The 22,992-nt window shown below is 36.4% G+C and overlaps 1 protein-coding gene across 8 annotated transcripts in view; it reads right to left on the bottom strand.

Annotated features, from left to right (window-relative positions):
* WAC (WW domain containing adaptor with coiled-coil) overlaps window positions 1-22,992 on the bottom strand; it is a 96,465-nt gene that overhangs the window by 7,529 nt on the left and 65,944 nt on the right. For 7 of the 8 annotated variants that reach the window (XM_036912268.2, XM_036912266.2, XM_036912267.2 and 4 more), the window contains 4 exons: window positions 9,339-9,584; window positions 7,577-7,699; window positions 6,477-6,625; window positions 4,112-4,230 (listed from right to left, as the gene is read on the bottom strand). In XM_036912268.2, the coding sequence (XP_036768163.1) occupies window positions 4,112-4,230; window positions 6,477-6,625; window positions 7,577-7,699; window positions 9,339-9,584 (637 nt within the window). The remainder of the gene's footprint in view (window positions 1-4,111; window positions 4,231-6,476; window positions 6,626-7,576; window positions 7,700-9,338; window positions 9,585-22,992) is intronic. The other variant, XR_008996396.1, reaches the window with a different exon arrangement.

The following is a 22,992-nucleotide window of genomic DNA, read 5'->3' as shown; positions in this document are numbered from 1 at the left end:
TATGTTCATGAAGACGTTGCTCATGTTTATATTCGAGAGTTTTGCCTATATTTTCTTCTAAGAGTTTTATGGTTTCATGACATACATTCAGGTATTTGATCCATTTCAAATTTACTTTTGTGTATGGAGTTAGACAGTAATCCAGTTTCATTCTCTTACATGTAGCAGTTTTGCCAATACCAGCTGTTGAAGAGGCTGTCATTTCCCCACTGTATGTCCATGGCTCCTTTACCGTATATTAATTGACCATATATGCTTGAGTTAGTATCTGAACTATCTATTCTGTTCCACTGGTCCAGACATCCACTGGGTCTGTTCTTGTGTCAGTAACAAATTGTCGTTATAGTAGAGCTTGAAGTTGGGAAGCAAGATGCCCCCTGCTTTATTCTTCCTTCTCAGGATTGCTTTGGCTATTTGGGGCCTTTGGGGGTTCCATATGAATTTTAGAACTATTTGTTCCAGTTCGTTGAAGAATGCTATATTTTGATAGGGACTGCATCGAATCTGCAGTTTAGCCAGGATGGCCATTTTAACTACTTTAATTCTTCCTACCCAAGAGCATGGGATGAATTTCCATTTATTAGTATCCTATTTAATTTCTCTTAAGAGTGTCTTATAGTTTTCAGGGTATAGGTCTTTCACTTCCTCGGTTAGGTTATTCCTAGGTATTTACTTCTTTTTGATGCGGTTGTGAATGGAACTGTTTTCCTGATTTCTCTTTCTGCTAGTTCATCATTAATGTATAAGAATGCAACAGATTTCTGTGTACTAATTTTCTATCCTTTAACTTTGCTGAATTCAGATATTAGTTCTATTAGTTTTGGAGTGGAGTCTTTAGGGTTTTTTATGTACGATATCTTGTCATCTGCAAACAGTGACCGTTTGACTTCTTCCTTACCAATCTGGATGCCTTTTATTTCTTTGTGTTGTCTGATTGCTGTGGTGAGGACCTCCAGTACCACACTGAATAGAAGCAGGGAGAGTGGGCATCCCTGTCTTTTTCCCGACCTTAGAGGAAAAGCTTTCAGTTTCTCACTGTTAAGTATAATGTTGGCTGTGGGTTTGTCATATATGGTCTTTATTATGTTGAGGTACTTGCCCTCTATACTCATGTTGCTGAGAGTTTTTATCATGAATGGATGTTGAATTCTGTCAAATGCTTTTTCAGCATCTACGGAAATGATCATGGAAAATTTTTGTCCTTCTTTTTGTTGATGTGGTGGATGATGTTGATGGATTTTCGAATGTTGTACCATCCTTGCATCCCTGGGATGAATCCCACTTGATCATGGTGTATGATCCTCTTCATGTATTTTTTAATTTGGTTTGCTAGTATTTTGTTGAGTATTTTTGCATCTATGTTCATCAGGGTTATTGGTCTGTAGTTTTCTTTTTCTGTGGTGTCTCTGCCTGTTTTTGGTATTAGAGTGATGCTGGCTTCATAGAATGAGTTTGGAAGTATTCCCTCCTTATCTATCTTTTGGAAAACTTTAAGGAGAATGGGTATTATGTCTTCTCTAAATGTCTGATAAAATTCAGTGGTGAATTCATCTTTTCTGGGGGTTTTGTTTTTGGGTAGTTTTTTGATTACTGATTCAATTTCATTGCTGATAATTGGTCTGTTTAGAGATTCTGTTTCTTCCTTGGTCAGTCTTGGAAGGTTGTATTTTTGTAGAAAGTTATCCATTTCTTCTAGGTTATCCAGTTTGTTAGCATATAGGTTTTCATAACATTCTCTAATAACTCTTTGTATTTCTGTGGTGTCCATCATGATTTTTCCTTTCTCATTTCCAATTCTCCTTATGTATGCAGATTCTCTTTTTTTCTTAATAAGTCTGGCTAGGGGTTTATCTATTTTGTTTATTTTCTCAAAAAACCAGCTTGTGGTTTCATTAATTTTTTCTATAGTTTTGTTCTTCTCAATTTTATTTATTTCTTCTCTAATCTTTATTAGCTCCCTCCTTCTTCTGACTTTGGGCTTCATTTGTTCTTCTTTTTCCAGTTTCAATAATTGTGACTTTAGACTATTCATTTGGGATTGTTCTTCCTTCTTTAAACAGGCCTGGATTGCTACATACCTCCCTCTTAGAACTGCCTTTGCTGCGTCCCAGAGAAGTTGGGGCATTGTGCTGTTGTTTTCATTTGTCTCCATATATTGCTTGATCTCTGTTTTAATTTGGTCATTGATCCATTGATTATTTAGGAGCATGTTGTTAAGCCTCCATGTGTTTGTGAGCCTTTTTGTTTTCTTTGTACAATTTATTTCTAGTTTTATACTCTTGTGAGCTGAGAAGCTGGTTGGTACAATTTCAATCTTTTAATTTACTGAGGCTCTTTTTGTGGCCTAGTATGTGGTCTGTTTTGGAAAATGTTCTGTGTGAACCTGAGAAGAATGTGTATCTTGCTGCTTTTGAGTGTAGAGTTCTGTAGATGTCTGTTAGGTTCATCTGTTCTAATGTGTTGTTCAATGCCTCTGTGTCCCTACTCATTTTCTGTCTGGTTGATCTGTCCTTTGGAGTAGTGTGTTGAAGTCTCCTAGAATGAATGCATTACATTCTATTTCCCCTTTTATTTCTGTTAGTATTTGTTTCACATATATAGATGCTCCTGTGTTGGGTGCGTAGATATTTATAATGGTTATATCCTCTTGTTGGATTGACCCCTATCATTATCTAATGTCCTTCTTTGTCTCTTGTGACTTTCTTTGTTTTGAAGTCTATTTTGTCTGATACTAGTACTGCAACACCTGCTTTTTTCTCCTAATATTAGTTGCATGAAATATCTTTTTCCATCCCTTCACATTTAGTCTGTGTTTGAGTTTAAGGTGAGACTCTTTTAGGCAGCATATAGTTGGATCTTGTTTTTTTATCCATTCAGTGACTCTATGTCTTTTGATTGGTACATTCAGACCATTTATATTTAGGGTGATTATCGATAGGTATGTACTTATTGGCAAGAAATGGTCACATTTTTACAGTTGTAGATAGAGGCACACCTGAATATGTATCCTAAGTACATATAGATAAGGACGGGAAGAAATGTATCACTGGACTTTTAACATCAGAACAAAACGTTTCATCAGAGCGTGATAACATGAAGCAAAATATAGACATTTTATTGGATAACAATTATGAGTTCAGCGGCAAGGACCACTAAAACATTAACACTCTGAGGCTGGTTATCTTCTTTTAAAACTGTACAGCTTGGACTAGGATTTGGGGATATGGTGGTAAAAAACAAAAATTTAATCACCCAAGTTGATTTCCTACCTGCTTCACCAAACTTGGCTCTGAACGAATTTCAGTTATTTCCAAAAACTAAATCTCCCAGAGGATGAAGAGTTTTCATCACTGAGGATACTTAAAATAATACTGCAGCCTCTAAAAACAATTTAGAAGCATTTCCCAAAAATGTTCTGATCAATGGCAACATTGCTGGAGTAAGTGGACAGCTTCCCAAGGTGATTATTTTGAAAGGACAACTCTCATTTGGTGTACAAGTTCTAAAATGCTCATTTAGAAAATAAAAACAACAATTGAATTATTTTGCCACCCTACAGCAAGAAATAAAAATAGGAAAACCAATCAAGTAAAAATAATTTAAAGCTGTACTTGTTAATTAACAAAGAGAAGTGACAACACAATACAGCCCTGACAAGCAATTCATAGTCAGAGCTGAAGCTAACAGGAAAGCCTGACACACCAGTTGGGAAATATTGGCCTACGTTTTAGACATAAAGAATTTTGGCTTCATCAGTACACTCAAATCTAAAAATGAGGTGGTTAAAAATGATATTATTTACAACAAAGAAAAGTATTATGAAATCATGTGCCCTCTTTGTACAAGTATCACATACTGTTACTCTCATTATAGTCCACTAAGTGAAATTCTAAACAGCCACTTTCTTCAAAGTAACTGGGCCTCACTACTGAGACAACAATCTACTTGTAGATTAGATGAACCTCTGTAAATTTTTATAATACATAATACTAAGTTAGGCTATCACGGGTTCTTCCAAGGTCAAATTTATATCATACATATATAATGCTTGAACAATGCAGCATGCAGTATTAAAGAAAAAATAATGTTGTTTCAATACACATCAACTTACTTTGAGCGCTGAAGACTTCGAGGAGAGACAGGTTCATGACCTTGTTGTTTGTCAGCAGTTACAGGCTGCTGTGTGGCTGACTGTGAAACTGGTCCTTGCTTAACTACTGGAGTACTAACCTGAAATGTCAAACTCTAGTGAGACAGGCTTCTATCACATGGGCAAATAGCATGGGAACAAGATAAAAGTGTAAGTTCCATCAATCCAACTTCCCTACTATTTCTATTCCTCAGTAATTTTTAACAATAGTTGCCCTAGTTTTGTTTCGTAAGATTAATACTAGTAATACGTATTTCACTGTGTAAATTATTGTCATTTAGGCCCCAAATACCTACACCCCTCCAAATCTAGTTAATAATCTTAAGCACTGTAAAATCTACAAATTTTAAAAAGTGGAATCAAATAAGTTTCCTTCCCAAAAGCCATGTAGTCATAGAGAGTCTAGTTTTAAGACCTAGCTCTAATTTCTTTATAAAATGGCCCAGGGCATAAAAATTATTTTCTTAGTTCATGAGCATTACAAAACCAGTTCTCCTGATTTTGAGCCCAGTTTTCTTCCCAATACACTGCAATACTTCTTCTGATGTATTGTTACTTATATATCAATAAAAATAAATATTATCACATCATACAAAAAAAGCTGCTCAAATTTCAACCACATATGCAAAGAATGTATAGAATGTCCTATTAGAGATTGACCTATGGCCCAAACAAAATTCAACTTGAGTCATCTTCAAAGAGATGTTACTCCCTAGAGGTAGACTAAGAGGTCCATGATTACCAGTGGGGAGACACAAACACTATTCACATTCAGATGCCACAGAGAAAAGACAAGCGGTTTTAAATGTTAAGTCCCAAATTAAGGTACAAAGGCAGACAGAGCCAAGTGTGATTAAGTCACATCCTCCAGCAGCAGTTTTATTTTCTTTTGTTTTTTGTGATTAATATTCTCCTCAACAAATCTGGTTAGCCTGGCTACTTCTGAATAAAAAGAACACATTTTTTTTAATGAACATTTTTAATAAGATCTACATAATATTGAAAATCCACTTTTTAAAAAAACTTGAAAAAGTTTCTGAATGCAAAAAACTGAGAGCCATCTGCTTAAGAGATCTGAAATGCTAATTTTATAACTGACTGCAAAACTTAACACTCCACTTATTTAACTTTTAGTCATCAATTGGTACTCTTTAGGATACCACTCTGAAGATGTTTTAGACTCTAAGAATAAGGTCTCTTGTTGAAACTCACAATCCTTCTCCTATCAAAATACAGGCAAACAAGGAGTCACATAACGAACAATTTTAACTCAGAATTTTAAAGATCAGTCTAGACTGACTCTAAAACATGCATAGATAAATGGCTTACCTAAGGAAGCGATGAACCAGTAAGACCTAAAAGCTGGCCTACCATCAACTTCAAGCTATGTTTTAATGCATTTTTATTTTCAGTCTTTTCCTTATGACTTTCTTTGAAATAAAGCATTCTTTGGCCAGAAGTTTGAAACAGTCCAGTGTTTTACAACAAGTAAAATGAATTTCCTCCTACATTCACCATTAAAAAAATAAATCACTACTTGTGTAAGGCTGCTCTCAGTTGCTCCATGTTTTATTGGTGGTAGGCTACAAAGCAAAGAATGAGTATAGCTAGTATTTTGCTTTTGAGTTTGTGGGCAAGACTCAAATGATGTGGTACAAAATCTGAGCACAGCATTGTTAAGGTTCTGTTTACAGCCCAGTAAGAATAGACGAGCAATTTTCTAACTGCTCTGAGGAACCATCCATGAAAGATATTGCTTGAACAAACACAGGCAGTGAAACTTAAAGGGAGTTCTGTATTCACAAAACCTAGGTCTCAAATCTGACTCCATTACAAAGACTAGATTTAAACAAAGGTTTAATTTTCTTATCTATTAAATGAGGCTAACAGCAGTCGATTCTTAGGATGTGAAAGTTAAATATAATAACATACAAAGCTCTGAGCACAGAAACTAACTCATTTCTGAAATAAAAGTATGGAGGAAAACTCACTGGAAAACATGTTCTCTCATATCTTCTAGACTCTGAAAATTCTACAAATATTAAGACTCAATAGACCCTTCTTTACTCCATTCTCCACGTCACAAATCCCAAAACCAAGAAAGAAGAGTCAGTGCACAGGAAGTAGCACGGATGCAATTCCTTCCTCAACTGCTCAAGTAACTGAAAGATTCTAGCCTGAATCTCTTCTCACTCACCTGTCACTCACTCTACCACTACTCCATTTTCAAAGAGGACTTGTTCTACAGTATAGACTAAAACATTATTAAACTTATTATCCCAAAAGTATGCAGTTTTCCCCCAAATTTCCCTCAAAAGAGACATACCTTTGGCTGTGAGGAAACAGGAGGAGTACTGATCAAAGGTTTGATAGGGACTGTGTTAGTCTGAGGTGTGCTTATTCTTGGAGACACATACGATCTTGGGGATGATGCATCGGAAGTTAAAGACATCGGAGACTGATTAGATGGTGGGGCTGTGAAAGAGTAAAGCACTTAATTTCAAAGAAACCAAAAACCCCTGTAATATATGTAGGGCAGATCTCTGCATCTCTCCGCACGTCCTTTACCACAGAGAGAGAACATGTAACTGAAAAAGTCAGAATCTGAGATACTCACTGGGAACACAAAGCTAAATGAGCTTGTGTGTCAGAGATAAGCACACCCAGTAGACATCCCTACAACCCTTTCTTGGGTTGGATCAAGTAGGTAAGCCCAAACCTATTCTCACATGGAAGGCATCCTTGCCGTCCTTTCTTCTTTCTTATTCTACATTTAGGCCTGGTTATCCCCCTCAGTCTCTTGTCTCCTAAAGCTATTCAGGGGATTATTAAAAGTTTCTTCACTATGATACTTCAGTTTTAGACCAGATTTTCTTGCTTCATTTACCAGCTTTCTGAATTGGGGCTGGAGGACAAGTCAAAGTGACCCTTTCATTTTTCCCTTTTGTTCCTTTGTGTATCTCTCCACTGATAGCTTCATGGAGAAGCTGGATAGCTAATTCAAGGCAGGACTTGAGCACTTCTTTCTGTATCCTCTAATCAAAAACCATCTAACACCAACCTGAACCAAACTTCAACTGTTAAAAAATATATATATTCACAAAGACTTTGTGGAAAAAAAAAAAAGATTTCACAAAGACTAAAGATATATCACAGTTTACATTCAGCTTTGGAGTAAACTATTTCAGTAAGTTAAAATTTGAATTAAATATGTATTACAGATTTGGTGGCAATACTGCAAGATAAATGTCAAAGCTTGCTTCATCTAAAAAGGTAAAAAAAAAAATGCTACTGTATACTAGTCTTAAAAAAAAAATCAAACAAAATAATTATTAAGGCTAATCTCCTCAAAGACTAAAAAAAATCTATTCTTTCCCCTCCCCCAAATCAAGACAAAATTCTAGAAATATTTAAGAATATGAATACCTTGTGTAGAGAGCTGAGCAGCTTGAGAAATCAGAGAAGTTATGTTGAAAGCAGATGGTCCAGCAGTAAGAAACTTATGAATTATAGACTGCAATGAGGCTTGTGTCACAGCTGCTGTAAGAACTAAAAATATATTATGTCTTAAATTCAAATAAAAACAGAGGCATATGTGGCATTAGTAACAACTTGAAAACTCAAAAAGAACCCAGAAAAAAATGGAGCACTTGAAACTAGGACTGTCAAAATTAAGTCTAGAAGATGGAAATAATAAAATGGATCTAGAGATGTAAATGATCTGAGGCAGAGGGAAAGGAATTTAATAGTTCTATAACAAAGGAAAACAAGAGTTTCCTTTACACTAAATTTTAGGTGTTCAGATAAAACTCTGAGAAATTTACAAAATAGTAAACAGTGTTCACTGAAACTGTCTGATTATACCAGGAACTATCCCTATGTAGGTACAGTACTTACTACATGGTATTAACTGAATAAATGGTAGCTAGCTCATGCGACTGCTTTATTAGACAAGCTGACCACTAAAACCCTACATTAACGCCCACTCCAATTATCTTTTAAAAATGGATATGAAAAAGCTGGGTACTTAGGAATACCATGTATTTTTGAAGCATAAGATCTTTTATTATTGACATTCTCTTAGCATGCTATCCTTTCTTTGAACTGTTTAAAAGCCCTACTTTGCCTAGTAAGACACTTTTATGTACCAAACAAGGGAATAGCATGGTTGTCTTAAAAATCAAAACACAGAAAAGTATATTAATGACCAATTAGCCTAAGAAAGCTCCACTTTTTGGATAAAAAACTTAACCACTTGACACTACTATTTAATAATACATAATAATGAAAATGTACACAAATAGAAATTGATTACTCTTAACAGAAAATTTTGTAATGCTCTTGGGATTTAATATTTGAATCTGAATGGCTTATAAATTAAACATTTTACTCAGACTTCTTTAAAGTGGCTAAATACTTTAGTAGCACACTCAACAACAAAGTTGGAATTAACAATGCAAATCAACTAGGAAATAGAGCAAAATGTTATTCAGAAACTTTTTTCAAGTATTTTAAGGGAACTACCCAAATTTCTATTCACTAATTAGCATATTTTAGATATTCCAAATAATAACTTACCCATATATATGAGGTTTTTCAAACTATGCTAGAAATTAAAAGTGCTTTTATATTAATTTTAGCAAATGCTGTCTTTACTTTAAAAAAATATATCATATACACTAAGCAGATAGAACAGCTTATCTCTAGTAGCTACCAGGTACATAGCCAAGTTCTTGAAAAATAAACAGAAAAATCCAAATTACAGTACCAAGGGTCTTACACTACAGGGGATATAAATTTCAAAGAATGAAGTTCAAATGAGAACTTCAAAATGAAAAAAAAAAATTCATAAATTGGTATTATACTAATCATAGTTTGCACAGTGCAAATTAATTTTTAAAAATTGTTACAATGAGGGAGGGAGGAGGGGATTAAGAGACATTATAATCAGCACTCACAATATAGCAATATAGGTAGGTCACGGGGAAGGCAGTACAGCACGAAGACAAATAATGACTCTACAGCATCTTACTATGCTGACAGACAGTGGCTGCAATGGCTGGGGTGAGGACTTGCTAATGTAACTGAATGTTGAAACCACAACACTGCTCACATGAAACCTTCATAAAATTGTGTATCAATGATACCTTAACTGAAAAAAAAAAAAAGTGTTACAATGAAAACTTACCTTCATTTATTTTGGATATGTCCACATTAGAATTGTTAAGTTGCAGTGTGGCTTGCAAAGCAGGAAGCAACTGTCTAAGAAGATTTGGGTCCTGAAGTAATGGAGGTATTGGTGACTGTGGAACAGGAGAAACAGGGACTGCTGAAGCAGATGTTGGAGGTGCGGATGTGGGATTCAGTCCAGAGGCAGAAGATGTGGAAGGAGTTGTGCAAGAATGTGACACAGATTTGTCTCCTGATGTTGATTCTAAATAAAAAAGAGATAAGGCTGAAAAAAACTACTGGAATAGAGGAAAATGGAGTGAACAAATAAGCAACTTCCATGTGCCAGGCATCTAACCCACTATTATTTAATATTACAAGGTAGAAAGAAAACAGAAGGGAACACAATAAATGTATTACTGACTAGAGTAATGAAGCAGGCATTTTTACATTCCAATTTCATAGGTGTGAAAATTGAACAAAATAGATTATGTAATTTGCTTTAAATCACAAAACTTGGGATAGCAGTGATTCAACCATACCTATGTCTGATTCCCTAAGTATGATGCTGTTTACTGTTAATGCTGCCTGAAGCACAATTATGTGTCAACTATACACTCAAACAGAGCTTCTATTAGAATAAAGGGACCATATTCTGTAGAACTTAATTATTTGTCTTCATAAAATAACAAGGTTATTTTATGGCCACAATAACAACCTACCTAAATGACAACAGCTTAAATACAAATCTCCATAGGCACCATGAAGCACCCCCAGTATGGGCTAAGGATGTGATGAATGAGAGAAGATGCCTACTCTAACCTTTTATACTAGACATTGAGTTTCAGAATTACATACTTCCATTTTGTAATTAAATAAATAAGGCAATGACTATTACTACCTGTAACACTTAAAAATTATTAGCATGGGATTTTCGGGGATTAAAGATGGTGGCGTGAGAATTGAGACACAGACCTCCTCCTAAAACCACATATAATACAAAAATACAATTAACACAACTAATCCTGAAAGAGCAACAGGAAAGAAGGCTCCGACAGCCTGCACATACCTTGAGAAAAGAACAGACCTCACTCAACAGGGTAACGTACAAAGGCCATGACCCAGCAGGACCCAAGCCCTTCTCCCACCCCAGCTCAACTGTGGGAGGAAGAGAAACAGAGCGGGAAGAGAGTAGATGCCTGGGACTGCTGAACACCTAGCCCTGGAGATGTGCTATGGGAGAACAAACCCACATTGCATGGTGCTCTGATGATTAGTGGGGATGGAAAGCTAAGACGCAGAATACCTGGAGAGACTGAGATTCCAGCTGCTTGTGGAAAATAGGGATCCATATCTGGCTGATCTGAGTGGGCAGTCTGAGAGACTTCCTAAAAGCGAGAGGGGAGCTAAAGAGGCAAGGATTGCACAAAGCTTACTGCTCAGGAGAAAGGACAGGTAGACAAAATTTCCAGGTGCACTCTGTCCAGCAGGTTGGGAACTTCCACAATCTTCAGGCGCTTCAACCCCGTGGCTGGCTATGCAGCTCCAAGGCCCTCCACCGTAATACACAGCCTGCTGCGTCTTCCTCCCGGCCAGCCCGCACCTGTCTTGCAAACTGGCAAACCCTGCCCTGGCATCAGGCAAGACAGAGGGAAGCCCCGCCTACAGCAGCTATAAACACAAAGCACAGAGGCTTACACCTGTGTGTTCAGCCACTGCTTCAGGCAGTGGAGAATGGCATAGCAGCGGGGAAGCAAGAAACAGCTCTTTCCTCCTGGCAGACACCAGCACACATCCCTGCAACTCCCAACATTGCTGCAGGGGTTGAGGAGCTAGAGAGAGTAGAGCTTCTGGGCACTAGAGGGCGCCACATACAAATATGAAACGTCAAAGGAACCTGGTTCAAAGCAAAACCTCAACATCACCAGAAAAAGGGTCGAGTGAGACTGAACTAATAAATCTTCCTGAAAGAGATTTCAAAATAAAAATCATAAACATGCTCCTGGAGGTACAGAAAAATATTCAAGAACTCAGGGACAAATTTAGGATGGAGATCCAATCGTTGAGAAACATAATGGAGGGTAATAAAAGCAGATTAGATATGGTGAAGGAGACGACAAAATGAAACAGAAACTAGAGAAGAGGAATACAAAGAAGCTAAGGCACAGAGAGAAAAAAGGATCTCTAAGAATGAAAGAATACTGAGAGATCTGTGTGACCAATCCAAATGGAACAATATTCACATTATAGGGGTACCAGAAGAAGAGAAAAAGGGATAGAAAGTGTCTCTGAGGAAGTAATTGCTGAAAACTTCCCCAATCTGGGGAAGGAGATAGTCTCTCAGGCCATGGAAGAGCACAGATCTCCCAAGACAAGGGACCCAAGGAGGACAACACTAAGACATATAATAATTAAAGTGACAAAGCTCAAGAATAAGGAAAGACTATTAAAGCAGTCAGAGAGAGAAAAAAGATCACATACAAAGTAAAATAAAATCCATTAGGCTATCATCAGACTTCTCAGCAGAAACCTTACAGGCCAGAAGGGAGTGGCATGACATAATGCAATGAAGCAGAAGGGCCCTGAACCAAGAATACTCTATCTGGCAAGACTATCATTTAAATCTGAAGGAGGGATTAAACAATTTCCAGATAAGCAAAAGCTGAGAAAATTTAGCTCCCAAAACCAGCTCTACAGCATATTTTGGAGGGACTACTATAAATGGAAGTGTTCCTAAGGTTAAATAGCTGTCACCAGAGGTAATAAAAAGGGATAGACAAAGAGTACAGAATATGATACTTAATATATAAAGAATGGAGAAGGAAGAAAAGAAGGGGGAAAAAAAAGAACCTTTAGATTGTGTTTGTAATAGCATACTGAGTGAGTTAACTCTTAGATAGTAAGGAAATTACCTTTGAACCTTTGGTTACCATGAATCTAAAGCCTGCAATGGCAATAAGTACATACCTACTGATAATCACCCTAAATCTAAATGATGTGAATGCACCAATCAAAAGACTGAATGGATAATGATGAACAGTCTAAATCCCAAATGAACAGTCTAAACTCACTATTACCAAAACTAGAAAAAGAAGAACAAATGAGGCCTGAAGTCTATAGAAGGAGGGACATAATAAAGATCAGAGCAGAAGTAAATAAAATCAAGAAGAATAAAAGAAAAAAATGAATGAAAGGAGCTGGTTCTTTGAGAAAACAAAATAGATAAACCCCTAAACCAGACTTATCAAGAAAAAAAGAGAGTCTACACACAAACAGAAACAGAAATGAGAAAGGAAAAATCATTACTGACACCACAGAAATACAAAGAATTATGAGAATACTATGAAAAATTATATGCTAACAAACTGGATAGAAGAAATGGACAACTTTCTACAAAAATACAACCTTCCAAGATTGACCCAGGAAGAAACAGAAAATATGAATACACCAATTACCAGCAAGAGATTGAATTGGTAATCAAAAAACTACCTAAGAACAAAACCCCTGGGACAGATAGTTTGACTGCTGAATTTTATCAAACATTTAGTGAAGACCTAATACCCATCCTCCTTAAAGTTCTCCAGAGTAGAAGAGGGAATACTTCCAAACTCATTCTATGAAGCCAGCATCACTCTAATACCAAAACCAAGCAAAAACACCACAAAAAAAAGAAAATTACAGACCAATATCCCGGATGAACATAGATGCAAAAATACACAACAAAATATTAACAAACCGAATTCAAAAATACATCAAAAAGATCATCCATTAGGATCAAGAAGAATTTATTCCAGGGATGCAAGGATGGTACAGCACTCGAAAATTCATCAACATCATCCACCACATCAACAAAAAAGGACAAAAACGCCATGATCATCTCTGTAGATGCTGAAAAAGCATTCGACAGAATTCAACATCCATTCATGATAAAAACTCTCAACAAAATGGGTATAGAGAGCAAGTACCTCACCATAATAAAGGCCATATATGACAAACCCACAGCCAACATTATACTTAACAGTGAGAGGCTGAAAGCTTTTCCTCTAAGATCAGGAACAAGACAAGGATGCCCACTCTCCCCACTTCTATTCAGCATAGTTCTGGAGGTCCTAGCCATGGCAATCAGACAACACAAAGAAATAAAGAGGCATCCAGATTGGCAAGAAAGAAGTTTAAACTGTCCCTGTTTGCATATGACATGATACTGTACATAAAAAACCCTAAAGAATCCACTCCAAAACTAGATCTAATATCTGAATTCAGCAAAGTTGCAGGATACAAAATTAATACACAGAAATCTGTTGCATTCCTATATACTAACGATGACCTAGCAGAAAGAGAAATCAGGCAAACAATTCCATTCACAACTGCATCAAAAAAAGAAAATACCTAGGAATAAACCTAACCAAGGAAGTGAAAGACCTATACTCTGAAAACTACAAGACACTCATGAGAGAAATTAAATAAGATACCAATAAATGTGAACACATCCCATGCTCATGGATAGGAAGAATTAATATTGTCAAAATGGCCATCCTGCTTAAAGCAATCTACAGATTCAATGCAATCCCTATCAAAACACCAATAGCATTCTTCAACGAACTAGGGAAAATAGTTCTAAAATTCATATGGAACCACAAAAGACCCCTAAGAGCCAAAGCAATCCTGAGAAGGAAGAACAAAGCTGAGGGATTATGCTCCCTGACTGCAAGCTCTACTACAAAGCCACAGTAACCAAGACAATTTGGTACTGGCACAAGAACATAACCATAGACCAATGGAACAGACTAGAGATCCCAGATATAAACCCAAGCATATATGGTCGATTAATACATGATAAAGGAACCATGGACATACAATGGCGAAATGACAGCCTCTTTAACAGCTGGTGCTGGCAAAACTGGACAGCTACATGCAAGAGAATGAAACTGGATTATTGTTTAACCCCATACACAAAAGTATACTCGAAATGGATCAAAGACCTGAATGTAAGTCATGAAACCATAAAACTCTTAGAAGACAACATAGGCAAAAATCTCCTGAATATAAACATGAGCAACTACTTCCTAACACATCTCCTTGAGGAAGGGAAACAAAAGCAAAAATGAACACATGGGACTACATCAAATCAAAAAGCTGCTGTACGGCAAAGGACACCATCAACAGAACATAAAGGCATCCTACAGTATGGGAGAATGTATTTGTAAATGACATACCCACAACGGGTTAACATCCAACATATATAAAGAACTCACACGCTTCAACACCCAAAAAGCAAATAACCCAATTAAAAAATGGGCGGAAGATATGAAGAGGCAATTCTCCAAAGAAGAAATTCAGATGGCCAACAAGCACATGAAAAAATGCTCCACATCACTAATTATTAGGGAATGCAAATAAAAACCACAATGAGGTATCACCTCATACCAGTTAGGATGGCCAGTATTGATAAGACTAAGAACAACAAACGCTGACAAGGATGTGAAGAAAGAGGAACCCTCCTACACTGCTAGTGGGAATGTAACTAGTTCAACAATTGTGGAAAGCAATATGGAGGTTCCTCAAAAAACTAAAAATAGAAATACCATTTGACCCAGGAATTCCACTCTTAGGAATTTACCCAAAGAAAACAAGTTGTCAAATTCAAGAAGACATATGCACCCCTATGTTTATCACAGCACTATTTACAATAGCCACGATATGGAAGCAACCTAAATGTCCATCAGTAGATGAATGGATAAAGAGGTGGTACATAAACACAATGGAATATTATTCAGCCATAAGAAAGAAACAAATCCTACCATTTGCAGTAACATGGATGAAGCTGGAGGATATTATGCTCAATGAAATAAGCCAGGCGGAGAAGGACAAGTACCAAATGATTTCTCTCATTTGTGGAGTATAACAACAAAGCAAAAGTGAAGGAACAAAACAGCAGACTCACAGACTCCAAGAAGGGACTAGTGGTTACCAAAGGGGAGGGGTGGGGGAGAGGGAAGGGAGGGGAGGTGGGGAGGGAGGGAGAAGGGGATTGAGGGGTATTATGACTGGCCCACATGATGTTACAAGGATTATGGAGAAGACAATGTAACACAGAGAATGCAAATAGTGACTCTGTGGCATCTTACTATACTGTTGGGCACTGACTGCAATAGGGTATGGGGGAGGACACGATAACCCGGGTGAATGTAATAACCACATTGTTTTTTCATGTGAAACCTTCAGTAAGAGTGTATATCAGTAATACCTTAATAAAAAAAATTATTAGCATGGAATAGCAACCCCACAAAACCCTACAGTCCGTATTTAAAAATAAGCAAAAATGTATAAAACATACATGGAAAATTATTATTTGAAAGCTGTCATTACAAATTATATACATATGGATCCAATGCAATTGCAATCAAAACTCCAATAGCATTTTTGGTAGTCTTTGATAAGCTGATTTTACAACCTACCTGAAATAGAGGTAAGGGCTAGTAATAGCCATAAATTTCTGAAGAAAAAGAACACAGCTAGTGATGTGCCTTCTCAGACATAAAAACGTTAACATTTAAAACAAAACAAATTTAAGGTAGATTAAATTTCTGTATATATATATATATATTTAAGTTCTTAGAACTAGTAGAGCAGACAGAGGAAGACATCATTAATACCCAGATGCAGAAAATTACAAAAAAGCAAAATATTTACATCCAAATAATTGGTAACCACACTATAGAAAAATGAACACAAGGGCATGAAATGAGAAGACATTTCATAGAAGAAAACTAAATGGCTTAAAAAACACAAAAGGTGGTCCACTTCACTGATAATCAGGAAAATTCAAATTAAAAGCAACAAGATAGCCTTGTACATTTACCAGATTGACAAAAATTAAAAAATCTAACATCAAATTTGTTTGCAAGGAGCAAAGGGTACACAAGATTTCCATGGAGACTCAACTGTTACAATCACAATGGAAAATAATTTGGCATTATATTAGAAAAATTGCAGACACACATACTTCATGATCCAGTAATTCCCTTATGTATTTAGCCTTAGACACTCTGATGTACATAAATCAGTAGAAACATTCAGCAATTTTTGTAACAATATTGTTTTATTTTAGCACAAAATTAGAAACAAGCCAAAGGTCCACCAACAGAAAAATGAGTTTACAAACTGGTATTTTCACACCATGGAATTTCACTAATACAGTGAGTTCAATGGAGGAAAAGGAGAATTAGAAACAGAAGCCCTGTAAGTAAAAACACTGAAATGAACTATTCAAGATGTTTATGCATATTCTCTTGCAATATTGGCCTAAGTACTAAATAGAAGATTTGCTAAAGCAACTTTTAAAATTTCCCTTATATATATGCAGTTGTTGAAGATTTTCAAGCTCATATATAACTGAATTAAGACTGCTATTATGATATATAGAAGTTTCAGAACACTGCATATGAATATTACCTAACTATAAATCTTCATTTCCACTTTTCTGAACCAAACATTCATTCATTAATCTTCATGGTCCCACTGAAGCTGAGAATTCCTACCAAACTTATTGAAAAGACTTCTTTATCAGCTTTTACAACACTATTGCAATAGTATAATGAGCTAGCTCTCTAAATGAAATCGCTCTCTAAAATATGGACCTCAGAGCTGCTTAGCTACATTTTAAGGATGTGTTAACTGATCATGATCAACTCATAAGGCCTAAGAAAATTTATTTGGTAAGGTACACATTTCAAAGGAGAGTCAGTAAGTCTAAGCATATTGCCTATCACATTTAGCTTTGCTGTAGAAAATTTGAACGAAGATTTTCCTTATAAAAACCTACTTGTCAGTCACTACATTTTATGAGGCAATTATATTATAGACTCTAAGTAAGTTTTTTCCAGATCACATCTCTTAAAGTTCATCTTAAGGAATATATAGCTTAGGGGCATCGTGATTATTGATTAAAATGAAACAAGTTCTATATTTTTCCTTCCTGCACAAACAATTAAATTAGCATTTATATCCCTCTGAAATGAGCCTTACTAATTTTTACAGTGGTTTTCTTCTGCTTTTAATGACAGGAGTTGGAGAAGGTATGAGTTGTTTTCAATTTTTTTCTGGTACTGCTAAAATCTATCCAGATTTGAAAAATTAACACAGGCTTGAAAAATCTTCAGCATTGCCTTTATTCAAGAAAACACTCCAAAACACAAAACTAATACATATCACTGTGAAGAAATAAAGTGTAAAAAGAAATCCTAAACATCCTTAACTTTGAGTTTTAGTAAGTTTGTTTACCCCAAGGATAGGTTTCTTTGCCAATATTATGAAAGAAGGCTGATGAGTAAGTAGTATGTACACTAGCTGACACTACTTAATATTTACGGAACCCTTGAACAAGTGACATCTCCAAAGGCCAGAATTTTTCTATTAAAAGGTTTGATTTTGAATATTAGTTTTTAACAGTATGCTTATCAGAATCACCTATAAAGTTTTAAAAAAATACAAATTATCCAGGCTCCCCACTCCAGATCTAATGAACCTGGGAAGGCCCAAGCATATATTGAACTTGTAAGACTCTGGATTCTGGTACCCCTTGCTGATTATGAAAAAATTAAAATTAGAGAACTTCCAAGGTTCCTTTTAACTTTAAAAACAAGGAAACAAAACTAAAACAACAAAAAAGCATAGCACAAACATGGAGAACCGAGGTCTTCAGCATACGATTTTCACACTATTTTGTAAACTGAGATATAACCTTCTTAAAGAGTGAATCTCAGTGATACCGAAAAAAAAATCAAGACATAACTGACATCAGTGCCAGGAGGACCACATGACTTGGTACTTCTATATACCGTGAAATGAGCACATCAAGTCTAAGTTAACATCCATCACCACAGTTACAGAACTTTTCTTTATGATGAGTACCCTTAAAATTTACTCTCAGCAACTTTCAAATATGCAACACAGCATTAGCTATAGTTAGTTATTCTGTACATTACATTCCCAGGATTTATTTTATAACTGCAAGTTTGTACCTTTTGCCCCCTTCACCCATTTTACGCACCCTCACCCCTGCCCACCTTTGACAACCACCAATCTGTTCTCTATGAACTTGGGGTTACTTTTTAGATTCCATGAGTATTTTCATACTGTTTTAAAAAGAAGTTATACTCAACCCCTTCCTCTCCCTGAAAGATACATCCATGCAAATGCCCTTCCAAAGCATGTTATACATTTTTTAAATTATCTGCCTTAATCTATGTGTATAATTAAGAATAACTGATTGAATACTTAATGTAAACGTAAATGCTACCCTGAAAGTCAACCTTAGTTTTATCTCTAAAGTATAAAAGGAAAAGTGTTGGCTGGGTGCCCCTCATCTATGTTCAGAGTGCCCTAACACATTTATTATCTATTACCCAATTTCTTTCATTACAAAACTTACTCTCTCCCCCTTCTGTTAGAACACAAACTCCTTCGGGACAGCAATTCTGTTGTATTTACCTCTGAAGTTCTGGTACTAAATGTAAATGTCTCTTGGCACCAAGATGGCATCAACATGCATTTGTTGATGGATGTCTGACTCTTCAATAAAGGCCCAGGTGCACATAGATGGGCTCTCTCTCTAACCCTAGGTTCAAAACTTATGATAATGGGGAGGAAAGCTTAAGGTCTCTAAACTGACAAAGCAGACAATTAACAGCTCACTTAATGCTGTTTTCATAAAGCTGAGTAATGCTATATAGTCTTAGAGGCAAGTTTAATTTCCTTAGATTTATTTTAAACAATCTTATAATCAACTATTTTTTTAAACAAAGGACACAAAACTATTCAAAACAAGTAAATAGTGTGTTTTGTCTATACAAACATTTTATTTTTATTTTAATTAACATTTCTCTTTGTCTGAAACCTTTAATCAAAAGTCTGATCGGATGCAAGCCTAGTAGTATACTTAAACATTTTTATTCAAATTTGTATCAAACTTAACAAAAAATCGGCATCTTTGAAAATAGTTAGCCAGAGACAAAGGAAGAATATATGCTAACAGAATAAATGTAGTGTTTTGAATTGCACAGCAGTTTCAATAGGCTCTTCTGCTTTTTAAGTATATGGGTACTCTTGTCTCATTCCTTAAATGCAAACTTTCCCAAACATTCAAGAAACCCAGGTTACTTTAAGCGTTTTTTTCAGTCTTTGGTAATGGATGATACCTAGTTTTAGCTCTAGCATTTTTTATTTTCTGTGTGTAACGATGATCTTTTAAAAGCTACTTAGCAAACTCTTCCTAAGGTGTTTTAAACTTAATGGAACGAAGTCACTTTCCCACCTGCTCTATCAAAGACTTGTAGATCTCTTTAATAGGAGCCATCAAATAAAAATGCTGCCCTTTGATTTTACTAGGGTTCCCCCTTCACCAAGTCCCCCCCACCAACCCCATTACAGTCATTATCTGTGTAGTAAGATGTTGTAGAATCACTACTTGTCTTCTCTGTGTTGCACAGCCCTCCCCATTCCTCCCCCCACATTATACATGCTAATCATAATACCCCCTTTCTCCTTCCCCACCCTTATCCCTCCCTTTCCACCCATCCTCCCCAGTCCCTTTCCCTTTGGTAACTGTTAGTCCATTCTTGGGTTCTGTGATTCTGCTGCTGTTTTGTTCCTTCAGTTTTTCTTTGTTCTTATACTCAACATATGAGTGAAATCATTAGGTATTTGTCTTTCTCTGCTTGGCTTATTTCACTGAGCATAATACCCTCTAGCTCCATCCATGTTGTTGAAAATGGTAGGATTTGTTTCCTTCTTATGGCTGAATAATATTCCATTGTGTCTATGTACCACTTCTTCTTTATCCATTCATCTACTGATGGACACTTAGGTTGCTTCCATTTCTTGGCTACTGTAAATAGTGCTGCGATAAACATAGGGGTGCATCTGTCTTTTTCAAACTGGGCTGCTGCATCCTTAGGGTAAATTCCTAGAAGTGGAAATCCTGGGTCAAATGGTATATCTATTTTGAGCATTTTGAGGAACCTCCATACTGCTTTCCACAAAGGTTGAACTAACTTACATTCCCACCAGCAGTGTATGAGGGTTCCCCTTTCTCCACAGCCTCACCAACATTTGTTGTTGTCTTTTGGATGATAGCCATCCTTACTGGTGTGAGGTGATATCTCATTGTGGTTTTAATTTGCATTTTTCTGATAACTAGCAATGTGGAGCATCTTTTCATGTGTCTGTTGGCCATGTGAATTTATTCTTTGGAGAACTTTCTGCTCATCTCCTCTGACCATTTTTTAATTGGATTAACTGTTTTTTTTTTTTGTTCTTGAGGTGTGTGAGCTCTCTATATATTTTGGATGTCAAGCCTTTATCGGATCTGTCATTTATGAATATATTCTCCCATACTGTAGGATACCTTTTGGTTCTATTGATGATGTCTTTTGCTGTACAGAAGCTTTTCAGCTTGATGTAGTCCCACTTGTTCATTTTTGCTTTTGTTTCCCTTGCCCGGGGAGATATATTCATGAAGAAGTTGCTCATGTTTATGTCCAAGAGATTTTTGCCTCTGTTTTTTTCTAAGAGTTTTATGGTTTCATGACTTACATTCAGGTCTTCGATCCATCTTGAATTTACTCTTGTGTATGGGGTTAGACAGTGATCCAGTTTCATTCTCTGACATGTAGCTGTCCAGTTTTGCCAGTACCATCTTTTGAAGAGACTGTCATTTCCCCATTGTATGCCCACGGCTCCTTTATCATATATTAATTGACCATATATGTTTGGGTTAATGTCTGGAGTCTCTATTCTGTTCCACCACTCTGCAGCTCTGTTCATGTGCTAGTACCAAACTGTCTTGATTACTGTGCCTTTGTAGTAGAGCTTGAAGTTGGGGAGTGAGATCTCCCCCACTTTATTCTTCCTTCTCAGGATTGCTTTGGCTATTCGGGGTCTTTGGTGTTTCCATGAATTTTTGAACTATTTGTTCCAGTTCATTGAAGAATGTTGTTGGTAATTTGCAGTAATTAATGGACTGCATCAAATCTGTATATTGCTTTGGGCATGATGGCCATTTTGACGATGTTAATTCTTCCTAGCCCAGAGCATGGGATGAGTTTCCACTTGTTAGTGTCCTCTTTAATTTCTCGTTAGAGTGCCTTATAGTTTTCAGGGTATAGGTCTTTCACTTCTTTGGTTAGGTTTACTCCTAGGTATTTTATTCTTTTTGATGCAATTGCAAATGGAATTGTTTTCCTGATTCCTCTATTGGTTCATTGTTAGTGTATAGGAAAGCCTCAGATTTCTGTGTATTAATTTTGTATCCTGCAACTTTGCTGTATTCCGATATCAGTTCTAGTAGTTTTGGAGTGGAGTCTTTAGGGTTTTTTATGTACAATATCATGTCATCTGCAAACAGTGACAGTTTTAACTTCTTTACCAATCCGGATTCCTTGTATTTCTTTGTTTTGTCTAATTGCCATGGCTAGGACCTCCAGGACTATATTGAATAACAGTGGGGAGAGTGGGCATCCGTCTTGTTCCCGATCTTAGAGGAAAAGCTTTCAGTTTCTCACTGTACAGTATGATGTTAACTGTGGGTTTATCATATATGGCCTTTATTATGTTGAGTTACTTGCCCTCTATGCCCATTTTGCTTAGAGTTTTTATCGTGAATGGATGTTGAATTTTTTTGAATGCTTTTTCAGCATCTATGGAGATGATCATGTGGTTTTTGTCCTTCTTTTTGTTGATGTGGTGATGTTGATGGATATGTACTTATTGCCATTGTAGGCTTTAGATTCCTGGTTACCAAAGGTTCAAGGTCATCTTCTTTAGTATCTTACTGTCTAACTTAACTCACTTATTGAGCTGTTATAAACACTGTCTGGTGATTCTTTATTTCTCTCCCTTCTTATTCCTCCTCCTCCATTCTTTATATGTTGGTTGTTTTATTCTGTGCTCTTTTTGTGTTTCCTTTAACTGCTTTTGTGGGTAGTTGATATTATTTTTTGCCTTTAGTTAGTATTTGGTTGGTCTGCTTTGTTTCCTGTGATTTTATTTTCTCTGGTGACATCTATTTAATCTTAGGAGTGCTCCCATCTAGAGCAATCCCTCTAAAATACCCTGTTGAGGTGGTTTGGGGGAGGCAAATTCCATCAATGTTTGCTTGTCTGGGAATTGTTTAATCCCTCCTTTATATTTAAATGATAATCGTGCTGGATACAGTATTCTTGGTTCAAAGCCCTTCTGTTTCATTGCATTAAATATATCATGCCATTCTCTTCTGGCCTGTAAGGTTTCTGTTGAGAAGTCTGATGATAGCCTGATGGGTTTTCCTTTGTAGGTGACCTTTTTCCTCTCTCTAGCTGCCTTTAAAACTCTGTCCTTGTCCTTGATCTTTGCCATTTTATTATGTTTCTTGGTGTTGTCCTCCTTGGGTCCCTTCTCTTGGGAGTTCTGTGTACTTCCGTGATCTGAGCAATTATTTCCTCCCCCAGTTTGGGGAAGTTTTCAGCCATTATTTCTTCAAAGACACTTTCTATCCCTTTTTCTCTCTTCTTCTTCTGGTACCCCTATAATGCAGATATTGTTTCTTTTGGATTGGTCGCACAGTTCTCTTAATATTGTTTCATTCCTTGAGAGCCTTTTATCTCTCTCTGCATCAGCCTCTATGCGTTACTGTT

This window comes from Manis pentadactyla, chromosome 3 (genome assembly GCF_030020395.1).
Source record: "Manis pentadactyla isolate mManPen7 chromosome 3, mManPen7.hap1, whole genome shotgun sequence".
Classification (NCBI taxonomy): domain Eukaryota; kingdom Metazoa; phylum Chordata; class Mammalia; order Pholidota; family Manidae; genus Manis; species Manis pentadactyla.
The sequence above is the reverse complement of the archived record's forward strand: the minus strand, read 5'-3'. Positions and strand labels throughout refer to the sequence as shown.